We start from the raw sequence: 16,664 nt of genomic DNA on the forward strand, positions 1-16,664 counted from the left end.
AAGCACTTCATTATAAAATACGCAATAGTTGGATGTGTTCTGTTACTTAAAAGTCCACAAATCAGTATTTGCATGATCGTGATTCATTATATTATTAGCTTATTGCAGATAGATTTTTGGAAAAGCTCTTAATGGGTTTATACATATTTTGGTCAGATCATTAGCAGATTAATTGATTAAACTTAATGATAATGAATTTTGACTCCTGTAGCCTACATACAAACTGTCCAGGCAGTTTAACTCACCTTTCCTGCTTTCAGCTTTTCTAATTCATTACTAGATGCTTAAATGCCACTGCTATTCATGGCACGTTATCTGAAAAGGCACATTACAAATAAATTACCTTAATTTACTTTTTGAAAGTGTTGCATCCCAGAAACATCAGTCTAAAGTACATAAGAACAGCCCTGCTAGATCAGGCTGAAGGCCTATCTGGTTCAACATCCTGTTCTACACAGTGGCCCGCCAAATGCCTTTGAGAAGCCCATGCACAAAAGGTGAGGGTATGCCCTCTCTCTTGCTGTTGCTCTCCTGCAACTGGTATTCAGAGGCATCTTGTCTCTGACACTGGAGGTGGCCTATAGGCACCAGACTAGAAGCCATGGTTAGACCTGTTCTCCATGAATATGTCTACGCCCCTTTTAAAGCCATCCAAGCTAGTGACCATCACCACATCCCATGACAGAATTCCATGGATTAATTATGCACTGTGTGAAAAAGGACTTCCTTTTGTTGTTCCTAGATTTCCTGGACTTCAGTTTCATGGGATGACCCCTGGTTCTAGTGTTGTGAGAGAGGAAGAAAGATTTCTCTCTGCCCACTCTCTCTATTCAATGGATAATTTTATAGACAATCTATCATGTCTCCCCATAGTGGCCACTTTTCCAAACTAAAAAGCCCGAGATGCTATAGCATTGCCTCATGAGGAAGATGCTCCAGGCCCCTGATCATCCTGGTTGCCCTCTTCTGCACCCTTTCCAGTTCTACAATATTTTTCTTACGATTTGGTGACCAGAACTGTAAGCAGTACTCCAGGTGTGGCCGCACCATAGATTTGTATAAGGGCATTTTAATATTAAAATTTTTATTTTCAATCCCCTTCCTAATGATCCCTAGCATGGAACTGGCCTTTTCCACAGCTGCCACACACTGAGTGGACACTTTCAACAAGCTGTCCACCACAACGCCAAGATCTCTTCCCTGGTCAGTCACTGACAGCTCAGACCCCATCAGTGTATATGTGAAGTTGGGGGAGGGGGGTTGCCCCAATATGCATCTCTTTACACTTGCTTACATTGATCAGCATTTGCTATTTTGTTGCCCAGATCCTTTTGGAGCTCCACACAATCTGTTTTGGATTTCACTACCCTAAATAGTTTAGTGTCATCTGCAAATTTGACAACTTTGCTGCTTACCCCAACTTCTAGATATTTATGAACACGTTAAAAAGCACTGATCCCAGTACAGATCCCTGGGGTAGCCCAATTTCTACTTCCTTTATTATTGTTCTCTTTTTTGTTATTCCCCTTGACACTTCTACAGTAACTATTATGTTTCTCAAATTCTGTTTTTGCTTTTGTTTCCTTGCATTTCTTTTGCCAGTGTTTATATTCATTTCTGTTCTCTTCATTTGGGCAGGACTTCTGTTTTCTGATGGAAGTCTTCTTCCCTTCCCTGATTCTACTTGTTATCCATACTGGCATCCTCCTGAGCTTGATGGTACCTTTCCTTCTTGGTGGTATACATTCCAACTGAGCTTTATTATTTTGAATAAATTCCATACTTCAAATCACTGTAGTGATTTGATCATCCTGTCTTTCAGCTTTCTTTTTACCAGTCCCCACATTTTTGTGAAGTTTCCTCTTCTGAAGTCCAGTGCATCTGCGTTGGACTTACTTGGCAATGCTCCACTTGCATATAATTAAATTGGATCACACTATGGTCACTATCCCCCAATGGTTCTACAACTCTGACATCTCACACCAGGTCCTGGACACCACTCAGGATTAAGTCCAAGGTTGCCTTCTCACTGGTTGGTTCTACAACCAACTGTGCTAAGTCACAGTCATTTAGCATGTCTAGAAATTTGGCCCCTCTGACAATATCTGCACATGAATTTTCCCGGTCTATGTGAGGATAATTAAGCGACCCATTATTACAGTTCTCTCTCTCTCTCTCTCTCTCTCTCTCTCTCTCTCTCTCTCTCTCACACACACACACACACACACACACACACACACACACACACACACACGATATTGTACCACAAGAACCCACCCACACAAAACTTACGCTGAATAAAATTGTAAATAGCTGGATGGGGTTGAAAGGCAGTGCATCAGAGGATAAGAAATCAAGTGCACAGCAGGAGCCTGAGGGATGTCAAGTGAAGATTCTGTCTATGTATCACGACCAATACTTGGCCAGAGGAGGAAACTACAAGGTAATCAGCCAGATCAGCAAAAGAGCCTCTTAGAACAGTAGTATGCCAGAGCAGATCACTTGTAAGGCCTAACTTCTATTAAAGCTTTGGTTTTGGACTTGCTCTCTGGTGTGAGCAACAAGGCTGCTACCATTTGGGGTTCTTTCCCAGATGCATTGTCCTTTTTCCTCCCCACATAAGCCTTGGTGTTTCCCTTACCTCGTGCTTGCCAGACCTGGAATATTCTAAACTCAACAGAGGTGGGAAGATGGTGAATTGCCAGGTGACTCTCTAGCCCTTGGATCTGCCTGCCATGCGCTGGTGACCTCTTCTCACCACCCTTGCTAGGTTAGGGACACTGTGGATCTTACAGTCAGCTTGTAGACTGATTATAAAGCCCCATCCCAGTCAGTGTTCCCTCTACTTTTTTTCATCAGTGAGTGGAATGAGTTTTGTTCTGGGCAGCAGTATCAAGGCAGTGTGCACACAGATGAATGCGGGGCCATCAAGCTCTTTATTACCAACATAGACTGGCAGTGGCTTCTCCAAGGTTACAGGCAGGAGTATCTCCCAGGCAGCAGTATCTGGGTGCTTTCCAGTTTACACCCTACAACAGTGTCACTACTGTCTGCTAAATGTGCTTCCGTACTTCCTGTGTTGTGACACTGCAGTTCCTGTGCTGACAGCAAGGTGCCGTTTACATTTCTGATGCCTTCTTTTGGATTTTATCTTTGCGTCATAGTGCTACAACGTTACATGTGTGTTGCAAAAAAGAGGCTGTATTTTCCTGTTGTAGACATTTGAGATTCTAGGGATCATTTTCAATATGATCCTGCCAAGCCAGAGCATTTTACCACTGTTGTAGCATATAATTTGGAAAGTTCCCCCAGAGATGCCAGGGAGGGAGTCGGGGACCTTCCACATGCCAAGCAGGGGCTAAGACCCTGCTTAGCAAAGGGGACAATTCCTGCTTGCTGGCTACCAAAAGTCCAGCTCTCCTCTGATCTTGTGAGACCAGAGAAACACTCCTGATTGAGGCTGTCTTAAACATGCTAAGGTAACACTTAAAACTATTACAAAATATAATAGATGAACAACCTTTTTTTATCCAAACTCTAGTCTGAAAATATCAAAAAATAAAATAAAATATCCACAAGTATACAAAACAGTTATTTTATATACATATATTACCCAATATACAATCAGGACATGAGACCTGAAGGCACACACACACAGATACTTCCCCCCTTCTGTCCCCCATTGATCTATTAAAACAGTGATTATAGCACCCAATGCAACCTCGCAGTTAAAGTGTCCAAAAAACGTAAATTCCAGATACAGTCATCCCTTGCCAACCATGGGTTTCCCAACTGTGGTATTGAGTTTCCATGACCAGGAAATTGTGGCAGGTCTCATCAACCGCGACCTGAGTATCTGCAGTTTGGTGAGATTTATTTTTTTTTTCCAATTGGAGTGTTTGGTTTTGGGGTTTTTTTGTTTTGATTTGGGGGGGGGGGGTGTTGTTTTTTCTTTTTGCTATTTTTGGGGTCAGGGGTCATTATCAAGGTGCACACATGCTTGCTGCCATTTCAGTAGGGTGATAGGTCTTGCTGTGTCCAGAGACTTCTTTGGTTTACATGAAAAAAAAACCAACCCTGATCAGTGCTGCTGCTGCCATCATCACCCTACACTTTCCATTACAACTTTCCCCATTTCCTGCAGGCTCCTTCAGGGGCGCCACCAGCCTCCGAGGCTGCTTCCGAGGCTCCAGTGGCAGCTTACCCCTTACCTGAGGCTCTGCATGTAACGGTGCTTGTAAGGGAAGTAGCTGCCCAGCTCACTGCAGCAAAAGCCAATACGGTGGGGAGAAAGATGGCAATGTTGGAAGAAGCTGCATCCATTGCTTTTTGCTTTCTGAAGCAAACTTCTCCTTTTCCTAACTCAGGTGCTCGCAGAAAGAAACAGTGGCTTGTGTAATAACATTCCAAGCACTGGCTATAGAGCGGGAAACACCCGGGGTGGGAGGGGTCGCATACATTTTACCCCAGACAAAATGTTGGCCAGGGGGTGGCATTCAGCAGCCTTCTGGCCTCCCTTCTAGTCAGCCCACAGGAAGTCTCCTGATTGGCCACACTGGAGTTGCAGACATTCCAAATGGCTGCGTATGTGGGGTGGTTGAAGGGGCTGCCAGAATGAAGGAGGTAGTTGTTTTGCTGGTTGGGGAGGTGGGTAGGAATGTGCTCGTCCTTTCGCCCTGCAGCACTGCTTGGTGTCAGATGTCAACTTGTTTTGCCCAATTCTTGTTCTTCTCTCCTGCAAGTGGGAGCTAGATCTCTCCTAAGTACTACCAGTTATCCCACTCTGGCCAGTCATCGCTCTTCTCTCATGCATGTGAGAGAACTAAACAGATTATCGTGCTCTCTTGGGCCACCCTGCTACCCATATGCTTCTTGATGCTTCCAAATGATATTTACTTAACAGTGATAAGATGAGACTTGCTTTCTATATAAATGTGATAGTCTGACTTTGGCTAAAATTGTATTAATCTCTGTTACTGTAATTTTTAGTACAGAAGTTCATACACCCACCTGTAATTTCCACTGATATTTTTCAGAACCTTTAGAGTAATTGCACTATTAGCTTGTAATCCTCTTGTGCTGAGGTGATTTATTGAAAAGAAGCAATTCTAGATGAAAATATCCAAAATATGGGATGCTGCATTATAATGGAATTCTGGAAGGGAGAGGGGAAAAAGAGGCGAAGATTGATTATTTGCATTCCTCCCACTCCCCTTTTATGTGCTAACCAGGTGTTTGATTAGATTGGGGAGAGTTTTGGATTTAAGAGTGTGGATTTTAAACAGTGGGACATAGTACACCGAAGCTGACGTATTTACGTAGAAATGTATGTTCTGTGTTGCAGTTTTTTCCTTTTAACTTGCACAATAAAAAAGATCTGAAGAGAAGTATTGTAGATCTATTATATGTATTGCTTTGCCAGTATATGAACTAGTATATATTTTGCTATATATTATAAATTTTTCATACCAAATCATATCTCTCAAACACAAATATTTTGTTCATATTAAAAATCTAATTGTATGAATTTCATTTTCATTGATTGAAGAAATAGCTCAATTAAATGGCACATATTAAGTAACTTCTCCTAGTTTATTAAAGTAGGACCACTTCTGTAATAACTTTAAGATAACAAAGAAATTGCCAGTGCCATTGGAGTTCTGAGTATTGAAAAAGTATGGGGATTGTTATAAACCTCTTGTTACTGTGGAACACTATGGGCTTTCTGTCAGTACCATTAATTTCAGTGTATTAAAACCAATGCATTTTCAATCCTTGTTACTATCCTGCACTTGCTGACTTGTACTTGAATAGAGTGTTTTTCAGTCTATTTGTTAGGTTTAAAAGATTTTTTTAAATGTAATAGTCAATGACTGCCTATGTTATTTGACGTTAGCTCCCAATATGGTCAAGTCTAATATTCTTATGATTATCTGCCAATTGAGCAGGAATGCACTATATTTTTTCACATAAAATCTACTAAGTTTCTGATCATTTTGGTATAGGGATGCTGATGGGTAAATTAAAATATAGAGACCACCTGAGTAGGGTCAGGGGGGTTGGTCCAAGGAAAGCCAGGGATAGAATCTTGTGGATCAAGGATGGAGACAACTTGGAACTTAATAGGTAATCACAGGCAGAACTTGACAGAGTATGTCAGATCAGGAGAAAATATCCTCGTTGATCAAGGCTGGAGCCCAGTTATCTAGGGATGTTATCTAGGGATGGGGATAATAGCAGATTGGCTTACAGGTTTGCTGACTTATTAAGTATAATGACATTTTTCATATACTTGTCACCTACCAGAATGTGGTTTCCTTGGTCAGACTGATAAAAGGAGTGAATCCCTATTTTGAAACTACATTCTTGGAAGGCACTGTATTGCCTCAACCACTTCATAAGAACTATTGCTTAGTCCTAAAATTTAGTGCATGGCTGAAGTGCTTAGGATGGCATTTCTCAACAACTTCAGCATCATAAAACATGACATCAGTCAGAAGTGGCAGCACCATTATGCAAGTGTTTCAGGCAGATACGCCAGTAGAAATAGTTGGCACTGGGTTGCAAGTGTACTGAGTGATATATTCCTGGATTCGGATATTGGTTCCCTGCTTAGAAGCTTCAAAAAGTTTTATCTTATCACTATATAGCTGGCTACTTTGCTTTTCCACATGCAGTTGTGACTCAAGCTCTGGTAATTCAGAATAAATAAATCACAGCATGGTAATTTTTTTTGAGCCCACATGAATGTATGTAAGTGCAAGAGGAAAATAAAGAGAGAGAGAGAAGCACATTAAAATATACTGTACTGCACGTTGCCCTTTAAAAAGAAATGGTTTGTTACTTTTTAATTGGGCAGCATATGAGACTTTGGAAAAAGATGAAGTAGCAGCATATGACCTGAAACCGAAGCTCTGTTCCTTTCATCCACACTTTAAAACAACCTCCACTTCCTTCTTTGTGGCTAGTAACACAATGTTTTTAGTTTCTGAGGAATCAGCATGCTGTGACTGCCACTAAGCACTGTTTACTGCAGTGCACTTTATCAGTCTTAGCAGTTCCTGCATGCTGAGAGTGGAGAAGGCATATAGTGGAACACATTAATCACATCAACATCAACAGTGTTGGTACGGAGCACAAGAAAAGAACTGGTCTAAAAAACAAAGCATTGATTTTTTGTTGTTCTTTTGCTTTCTCCCCCCGCCCCCCCCCCACCCCGTGTTTGTGCAGCTTTTTGTAGCTCCTCATTCCACCATGGAAGTACCAGTTCAGTTTTGTCCTTCTGCCCTAGGAAGAGCCAACCACAGTGCAACAATAACTTTCACTTGCCCACAGGTATGGATGCTTAGTGAGAGCAGATTTATGAAATATGTGTAACATGACAGGGTCCAACTCATAAGTGAGCAATGGAAGGCCATATATCAACTGTCAAAGCTTTTGTCTTGGACAAGGTCCCTCACCTTTTCTCCTGCATGACTGGCCAGATAACAGAAACTGCATGGAGCTGCATACTCTGAGGAAAAGGTTTGGTGCACAAATCTTACAAAGGTTTATCCTGGGCAGAAACATACTGTAATTTTGATGTTGGATCGTTCATAGGTGATCCATTTGAAAATGGGTTTGTTCACATATCAGTGCTCTTGTAAAGTTATGCAAGTCAAAGTTATGTTATAATGTCCATTGATAGTCAAGAAAAAACCTGCAGTGTTAACAATTATGAGTTGGTTAATGATCAGGAAGGGATTCCCAAATCTATACTATTACAAATGCTATTGTTCTTTGAAATAATTATAGGAACTGGCTGACATCCTGACTAAATTTATTCAAGGAACTCAAATTGTTCTTGTAATTTCAATGGGACTTTTTTGCGTAAATGTAATAAGGATGTCAGCCACTGTTTTAAAAATATAAACATCCATTAATGTCCTATTTATTACAACAATATGCTTGAAAACAAAATCTCTAGTTTCATTTAAGGGTTTTTTATAAATGTCAACATGTTTTCTTCATATTGTTTTGCATCTTAAAAGGGAAATTACTAGATGAATATGATTCATCTCCTTGTTCTACTATCTTACTTAAAACTGTAGCTGGAGACAAAAAAAGAGTGAATATTATGGTATAAATGCCATAAAGTTGGCATGTGAGTTGTCCTTGAGTGAAATGTTTGGGGGTGCTCTCTCTCTCTCTCTCTCTCTCTCTCTCTCTCTCTCTCTCTCTCTCTCTCTCACACACACACACACACACACCACCACCACCACCACCACGACCTCACACACACACACACACACACACACGCACACCCCTACCTTGTTCGGATATCTCATTCCCTAATGGGATTCTCACTTGTAAAACATTTTAGCTGATAAAATGTATGATTACTTGTAATATAGCAACAAGAATGTCTTTTCTGCAAGTAAAGAAGTGATTTGTAGTGAAATCTACAACCTAATTAAACCAGATTAGTTGAGTTTAATATATCTTGGTTCCATTGATTTCACCTTAAAATCACCTCACCACCTAAAAGCTCAAGCATGGAAAATTAGTGTTCTTTGCAAGGTATGCCATTTAGATTCTCCTTCAGTATTTATTAGTTTTTGGTGAACAAATAACAAAAACAAAGCATCTGTCATTCTGTCTATCTAGAGTCCAGAGAGTTTAAACCCAAGGATAGTTGAGGAGGATAAAGTGCTATGGTTCTGTCCATACCCATGATAGGTCATAGAACTCTGGTGAATAAATTGAAAGTTTAATTCTTCATCAAACAGCAAAGCCATAAAATAAGTAAATAATTCACTGAAACCTTTCAGGTCCAACTTGAGGCCGGACACTTTAATTTATGTCATCTTGTGCCTCTTCTGTCAAATACTGGCACATCTCCAAGTTTTTATCTGCAGCCCTACCTTTAATCAATATCTCATCCTTTTGCTTGCTATGTCCAGTCCCCCTCAACCTTTTCAGCATTCTGCTCTAACCTTTGTGACTTTTCTTTGCTCTTTTCATCCCTATATCATCAGAAACATTTGGCTTCTGTGCTGTATTTCTTAAGAAATTGACATCACTCTTGTACGGTGATAATAATTACACTGAAAATACATCAGTATTATGTTGTTTGTACCAAGCGTAGCCCCAGGTTCTTTGACAATAGGTCTAAACCTGGCAAGATGTCTAACCTTCAAAAATGGCATTGATTTTCTTCCCTTGATTTCACTGATTAAATGCTTCTGAACTGACACTTTAAGCCATCTCATAGCTGAGTAGCTGACTAATCTAAAATCAACTAATGACAGCACTTACAGGACAAGCCGTAACCATTTCTGATTGTGCCTCAGTGCTGAATGGAGAGAAACTGCTATGGGTTATTATCTGCTTCATTTGTTTCTAGTGTGGAGCTGTGGAAAGAGCTCTCTGCAATAAGAATTTGAGCTCAGGCTCTAATCACTTTGCTCTTGTTTCTGATCACTGAAATTAACTTTGTTGGGACAACACAACTGAAATGCCAGGTTGAATATAACAGTTACTCAAGATGCTAATATACTTTTATCAGCTAGTTCTCCTAGTAAACCAGCAACATCCATAAGTAATGGAGTGAGACTAATAGTCCTGAGCAGTGTGAGAGGTGAACAAGATCTATTATAAGATCCTGTCACTGATCTTATATGCTTTATGTATATATCCTATATACATACTATATATGTTTGCATATACAGTAATCATTTTAACTTCTCCTATTTAATATGCTACTAGGAATATTACATCTCAAATAAACCATTTTGATTCTTGCATGTCAAAAAATGTAAGCAAGCCAGTGAGCTGGTCAAAACTCTAGATTGTCTTCTCCCAATGTTTGATTAATTGTCTTACTGTAGAAGGGGGCTAACAAGTAATAAAAAGCATTTTTTTAAAAAGCCAAATAAATTGTTTCAGACTCAGAATTGGGTTGCTACGTACCTACTGCTGTTTGCAGATGTTGTCTTAAAATGAATGGAAGAGACCTTGCTCTTTCATTCTTTTTTTGGTTTATTTATTGTATCTTTTATTCACATATTCACATTGCTGGCATGTTCTAAGAAATGTCTTGTATATACTTAAAGGCTGCCTTTTGAACCAACTATCAAACAGCAGCATTTAAAAAAACCCTAAGTTTTGTTGGTAAATTTAGTCACTTCCAAATATTCTTTTCTAGGTGATTATTGAAGTGACGTTACATGTATTATAGATTTCTTTTAAAATAGTAGATCTCAGTAAGTTATCAGCTGTAATTTATTCTGTGTAGAGTATAACGTAAATGTACACAATGGTTGTAATTTGAAGTTTCAAAGGAGCTTTTATGGAACTGTGCATGCTGCACATTCCCCAGGGTTAAGAAGAACAGAGAGTTCCTTCTTTCATGAAGCTCTGAGTTTTCATTCAAGACCCAATGAGTGACACTCACTGAGTGTGTCCCATGCCGTGGACTGGAGACAGTATTCTTTAATTTAGAGTTTAAATTGGCAGAAATAAGGAAAAAAAGAACCAACAATTGCTGCTAATTAAATATGAACACCTTTATTTTTTCTACAGCTTGAGGAATGGGTATTTTTCTTGTCTGGTGTTGGTCTGGTTCCTCAGCCACTGGAACCAGCTAGTGTCAGTTCTCGCCTTGGCCACCATTCTTCTGTCATCATAAGCTTCAGGAATCCTACTTTTGAAGATATTCTGGTAGATGTGATTTTAACAGGTATAGTAATGTACTTTAATCCTTGTATAGTTGGGGATACAATTCATCCAAACAATAAAGGCTTACTCTCCAATATATGTGTGTGCATGGAAATGTTTGCCAGCTTACAGGCAAAGGAGAATAGTTTCTTTTTATGCAGAGAAGGATGTATCTATTTTTATTGATAGTGAACGACATTCTCCCCCAATGGGTGTTATGTTTTAGTATTGCAATAGGTCAACAGGCAGTCTGAAGAATGTCGGGTGATGATTTGACCTATTTGCCAACACCCATAGAAGGGAACTACAAGGAGATGAGATGCACATCAAGGAACCTTCTTTATACTAGTCAGGTGCCCAAGCAGATCAGGTGGGATACTCCGACCCCTGTAAAGCTTCCAAGTCAGTTTTGCTTATCTGAGTAATTAGCACACTGCACTCTCACTGCTGGCTATAGACTATCGTAGCTTTGCTTCACCCCCACCTTATTTCAACAGGAGCTGTGTCTGAAGACAGGTTGGTGCTTACTGACACAAATGGTTGAAATTGTCTTAACTATTGTATGCAACCATTGTATGTCTCCATCAACTCACTCACTCACTCAATCAATCAATCGTTATTACGGTCATAGACCAGCATAAAGTATAAGAATGATTATATGTTAAATGTGAGAGTAGATAAAAGGTGTACATATAAAATGGTACATATTTAATACTAAAAAAGACTAACAATACTAAGAAAAGGAGATAATACACCCAAAGCATGAGGGCCTAAAAGCCTGAAAAATAGTAAAAGTCATAAAAACGCATGAAAGGCATAAAACACACATGGGGCGGGCATTAAAATGGATGTAATAAACACATGAGAAGACATAAAAGCCTGAGTAATACAACTGGAAAACAGCCAGATTAAAGGTTATAAGGAGCAGTAAAAAGGGAGGCACGTGAGCAATTGCAGGGCCTGACCAGAGTCACCAAGGGTCAGAGTAAGGCTGATAGGATTCACTGCCTGTCATCTGCCGATGAATGCTAATCGCAACTGCACAGTACCTGGTGACACTACATGTGATGGCAGGAGCTGTAGATCTGGCACGAACAACCTGGATACTTGCTTAGCAATGGAAAGGTGAGGGAGGCACAAATGTCTCTATAGAACAAGCAGCAGAAGAGAACATTCTCTCCTATAGTTTTGATCTGCCCTAGGCCACAGGGGCATAGTTGCTCTGCAAATGGGTTCCTTCTATAACAGCCTTCTAGCACTGCTGAAGGGAGGCCATAACAGCAAGCCAAAGTGAACACTGTGCTTTGAAACCTCCAGTAGGGTGAGGTATGCTGCTGGAGAAGCAGAATATTTAAGCCCATCACTGATATGAAATTTTGGGACCCTGCTGAGATCAGTTTGGCGCTCAATGTCTATAATGTGCTGCTTGATGGTTGCTTTTGCATGATTGTAGCCCATGCTGAGCAAGGTCAGGGAGGAAAGGCCCAGAGTAGCTATTTTTTCTCAGTTGTCTGAATCCAGCTAGATTGGTAATCATCGTGTAGGGTTGGGGGTGGGGGGGAAGACCCAGTATGAGACAATAACAGAGAATGGCCACCCTCACCCTAGCCTCCAGATTGATTAGTTCTGCCTCCAGGCGCAGAGTGGCATTGGAGACGCATCTCGATACTTCGAGTGCTGCCCACAGGAATTTAGATTGTACAAGTTCCAGAGTCGCAATGTTGGGGAAGGGGCCCAATTGAGCACCATAGAGGAGCTGAGCTAGAGACTTGGCTGTGAACAGTTCAAGAACTGCGGGTACATAATGGTCTCCTCTTGTCTGCAGGAATTTGAGAATGGCAGAGGAGCTTCTCTGAGCATTTAAAGCCATGTGTTCTCAATGAGCTTTCCTACAGCCACCAGAATGAAAAACTACACCCAAGTATTTGAAGTGTGCAATTTGCTCAATCTTATGCCCCTCAATCCACCAAGGGTGGATCTTGAGTTTCCTGGCGAAGGCCATAATTTTAGTTTTGTGATAGTTGATTTCCAGGCAGTCCTCCCTACAGTGCAGCATCAGGGCCCTCCGTGCTCTTCTAAGGCCAGTGGGGGTCCTTGAGAGGATGGCTGCATCATCCACATATAACAGGATGGCAATTTGTCTCCCAGCAAGCTTTGCAGGGTGGAAATCTGGGTTGCTGAGCTGGCCCACCATACACTTAATGTAGAAATTGAAGAGAAGTGGGGCCAAAATGCATTGTTGTTTGACACTCTTCTAACAGCTCTTGTGAGGTGTCCTTGGGGGCTACATCTCACCTTGAGTGATATGTCTACATGCAGGATGCAAAGAAGGTATAGCACGTGCCGGTCAATGAAGGAGGCTTCCAAATTCTCTCATAATTTGACACGTGAGATGGAATCAAATGCTGCCTTGAGATCAATGAAGGTGGCATAAAGAGAGGTCACCATGCAGGAGGAGTATTCCCGATGAGGTGCTGTAGAACTAGGCACTGATTGATAGTGGAGAACCCTTCCCTTAAACCCACTAGTTCCTCAGCAAGAAGATTTTCCTGTTCCAGCCAATCCCTAAATTTCCAATATAGGTGTCTCACATAAAGTTTGCTAATGGTATTCGCAAACTGATGGGTCTGTAATTGGTGGGGTAATCCTTCTTGCCCTTTTAAAATATAGGGACAATGATCGCTACCCCCCCAGACTTTGGGAATTTGGCCATTCATGTCAATATAGGTGAAGGGCGATGCCAGGATAGGGGCCCAACAGTCCAGATTATTTTTAATAGCCTCCGGTGGGATAAGGTCCTCCCCTGGAGCTTTCCTCGGTCTTAATTGGGTGACTAGACTGTGGATCTCTGAAGTTGACACCGAAGTCCATGCGGGAGTATCCTCAATGGCACAGGCGGAGCTTCTGCAAACAGCAGCAGGGTCTTTGTATAGGTCGTGAAAATATTTCTTCCAGATTTCTGGGTGAATATGATAATCCAAGTGATTTGGACCATAGCTGGAAGAGTGCTTTGTAAAATGCCAAAAGATGGCATAATATTTGGATCTAACGGCCTGAATGAGTCCCATCCAGGCATCTTTCATGGCATCTCTTTTCTTATGAGCCAGCAGAAGTTTGTACTGTCTTTTCTGCTGAAGGCGATTCTGCGCGGCCAACAGTCCAGAACTAGATTTATAGACGTGGTAGGTAGTGGCAAGGGCTTTTTTGGCGTTAACACAGTCCTTATTAAACCACTGCTTGGAGGCCTGTTGATGCTGTACATGTGGCTCACAGTTCTTGCAAGAGAGGAGCTGCTGTAATTCCTGGACTAGGGCATTGTAGGACTCCAAAGGCGCACAAGTAGGGTCATTAATTAGTATGGATGATTGAATACACTGCAGGTGGTCAGAGGCAAGTAGCTTACTCAGCATTTGATCCAATTCTGGAGACCATTTAGCATGGCAGTATGCTCCTCCAGCCAAGGATATGGGGGGATTATAATGGTTCTCTGTGTGGGACTGATGAATGAAATAATAATAATAATAATAATAATAATAATAATAATAATAATAATAATTCGATTTCTATACTGCCCTACCAGAAATGGCTCAGGTCGGTTTACAAAGAGAAATAAACAAATAAGATGGCTCCCTGTCCCCAAAGGGCTCACATTCTAAAAAACCCACAAGATAGACGCCAGCAACAGTCACTGGAAGTACTGTGCTGGGGGTGGATGGGGCCAGTTACTCTCCCCTGCTAAATAAAGCAAATCACCATGGTAAAAGGTGCCTCTTTGCCCAGTTAGCAGGGGAAAGGCTTTAAAAGGAACAAAATCGGGAGATGATCACTGTCAAATTTGGGGGTAACCTCAAATCTCTCCACCAGAGGGAGCAGGTTCCCTGAGGTGATAAAGTAATCAATTAGGCTCATTTTGGAGCCGGCCAGATAGGTTAATTCGACGGGATGGTCATTTTTAAGTGAGCCATTCAAAATGAAGAGGTTAAGTCTGATGGTCGTTAAAGAGGCAGAGACCTGCATAATTTGACCTTTGGTCCTTTGAAAGGCAGGTAAGAGGGAGCCCATCTGCCTCAGAGCTGGGTGGATAAGCCCTCTGTTGAATGTATAGAGTATGGTCATCAGAACCCAGCCTAGCATTTAAATCACCACTCATCACCACATATGCATTAGGAATGGAGAGGAGGAGATCTGCTACATAGTTTTCAAGTTCAGCCCACATTGATCTAACCTGTAGCTTCCTCCATTGTGGAGGTAGATAAATATTAATTATCAACTGTTTGAAGTGGCTGAATTGAATCAAAACTGCCATAGCATTTTGCTTGAGCAGTGGAAGCAGTTCTGAGGATGCACGTAGAGAGGTAGCAACAAGCACACCCAGGCCACCTTTGCATCTGCCATGGCCTTCTCCGGGTACGGCTCCGACTGTATATGAGTGAAATTCATTGAGTAATAACTCCCCGGTTGTCCAGGATTCCTGGATCAGAATAATATTGTGGCAAGTGAGATAGTCTCTGGAGGAGGGATCTGTGACAGAGGAATTCCACCCAGCAATGTTCCACAATAAAAGGCCAACTTTATGCTGGTCTAATGGATGTCACTGTGTAGAGCTGTAAAGTAGAGGTTGTGTGAGGGGATCCTGCGATGTCGACGGATCCACACAGGATTGATGTGGCAAGCATAAGTCCTGAAGGGAGATAGCAAATGGAGCACTTACAAGTTCCTGGGCACCCACCTCTATGAATGTCGGTCTTCTCTGGCAAGAAATCTCTGCAGGTTGGGTTGGAGGTCCCTGTGATGCAGTCCAGCCATCTGGAATGCTTAGCGTGGTAAAGGTGTCAGAGAGGGGATTGCTGTCAAGGAGAGTTCCTGGACCCATGCCTTGTTTGTTGTTGTCCTCTGTGGTTACAGAGAGAATCAACTCACTTTAGTCTGATTTCTTGGCAGCACTGTTAACAAATGCTCTTGACATTTTGTACAGGTATCTGAAGAACGATGCTAAATCAAGTTTGGCAAAGTCTGTGTGGAGAACAACAATAGTATGAGCTTAGAGTAGTCTTGTAGTTTCTAACAGATTTTCTGGGGGGAACACATGTTGCTGTAAAAGGAGAGCTCCTGGTATGCTTGCTTCTGCACTTCTGTAACATCTGCTCAGTTTCTAGATCTGTAAATAAATAATTAATAGGTTTCAAACTTCTGGGGAGCCCTTGTGTTCCCTGGGAGCTTATCAGGAATTTCTCCATGAGAATGTGAGTGGCAGACAAACCTCCCTGAAAAACAGCTTAGCTAACTATATAGAGGGGATGAATTAAGCAGGATGCACTCTCGGTTCAGATGGGACAATGATGAGGCTTAGTAGGCTCTGTGTGTGTGTGTGTGTGTGTATTTGTATTTGTATTTGTGTGTCTCTGTGTGTTTTATATAGTGGCCAACTACAGCAGCTGGTGCTGCTGACAGCCCTGGTGGAGTTGCAAAAGCAGGCAGTTGTGCAGCTACTCAAAACTGGGTCCTTGTAGTTGTACAGTGGTACTTATATTATTTCCAGTGTAAGTAGAATTGCACAGCTATGGGTGTGGAATTTTAATAAGTTGCACAACTGCCTGCTAGTGCAACACTGCTGGGGTTGCCTGTGATATGCACAGCAGTGATGACTGATGGCCAACGCAGCATGTTGGGCATCATGTCGGCCAATGTATCTATGAAATCTGCCACCACAACATGCGGTGGTGCCCCCCAGCTGAGACGGCTTTAAAAGCAAATTGGACTAGTTCATACAGGTCAAGTTCATTAGCCATGACAACTAGATGAAATCTCTAGGTTCAGTTGCAATATACCAGTTTCAGGTAATCAAAATCCTGAAGATTAGAGAGAGAGCTATTGCTTTCATGCCCTGTTTGTGGGCTTCAGAGAGAGAGATAAATGAAGACATCAAATACCTGCTGCAGCTGTGATGTCTCTCCCCTGTCTCCACC

General features: G+C 41.6%; 1 protein-coding gene across 3 annotated transcripts in view; it reads left to right on the forward strand.

Moving 5' to 3' along the window:
- CFAP47 (cilia and flagella associated protein 47) overlaps window positions 1-16,664 on the forward strand; it is a 503,999-nt gene that overhangs the window by 381,793 nt on the left and 105,542 nt on the right. For 2 of the 3 annotated variants that reach the window (XM_053311021.1, XM_053311023.1), the window contains 2 exons: window positions 7,231-7,335; window positions 10,564-10,720. In XM_053311021.1, coding sequence (XP_053166996.1) covers window positions 7,231-7,335; window positions 10,564-10,720 — 262 coding nt within the window. The remainder of the gene's footprint in view (window positions 1-7,230; window positions 7,336-10,563; window positions 10,721-16,664) is intronic. The other variant, XM_053311022.1, reaches the window with a different exon arrangement.

The sequence above is a fragment of the Hemicordylus capensis genome, chromosome 3 (genome assembly GCF_027244095.1).
Source record: "Hemicordylus capensis ecotype Gifberg chromosome 3, rHemCap1.1.pri, whole genome shotgun sequence".
Classification (NCBI taxonomy): domain Eukaryota; kingdom Metazoa; phylum Chordata; class Lepidosauria; order Squamata; family Cordylidae; genus Hemicordylus; species Hemicordylus capensis.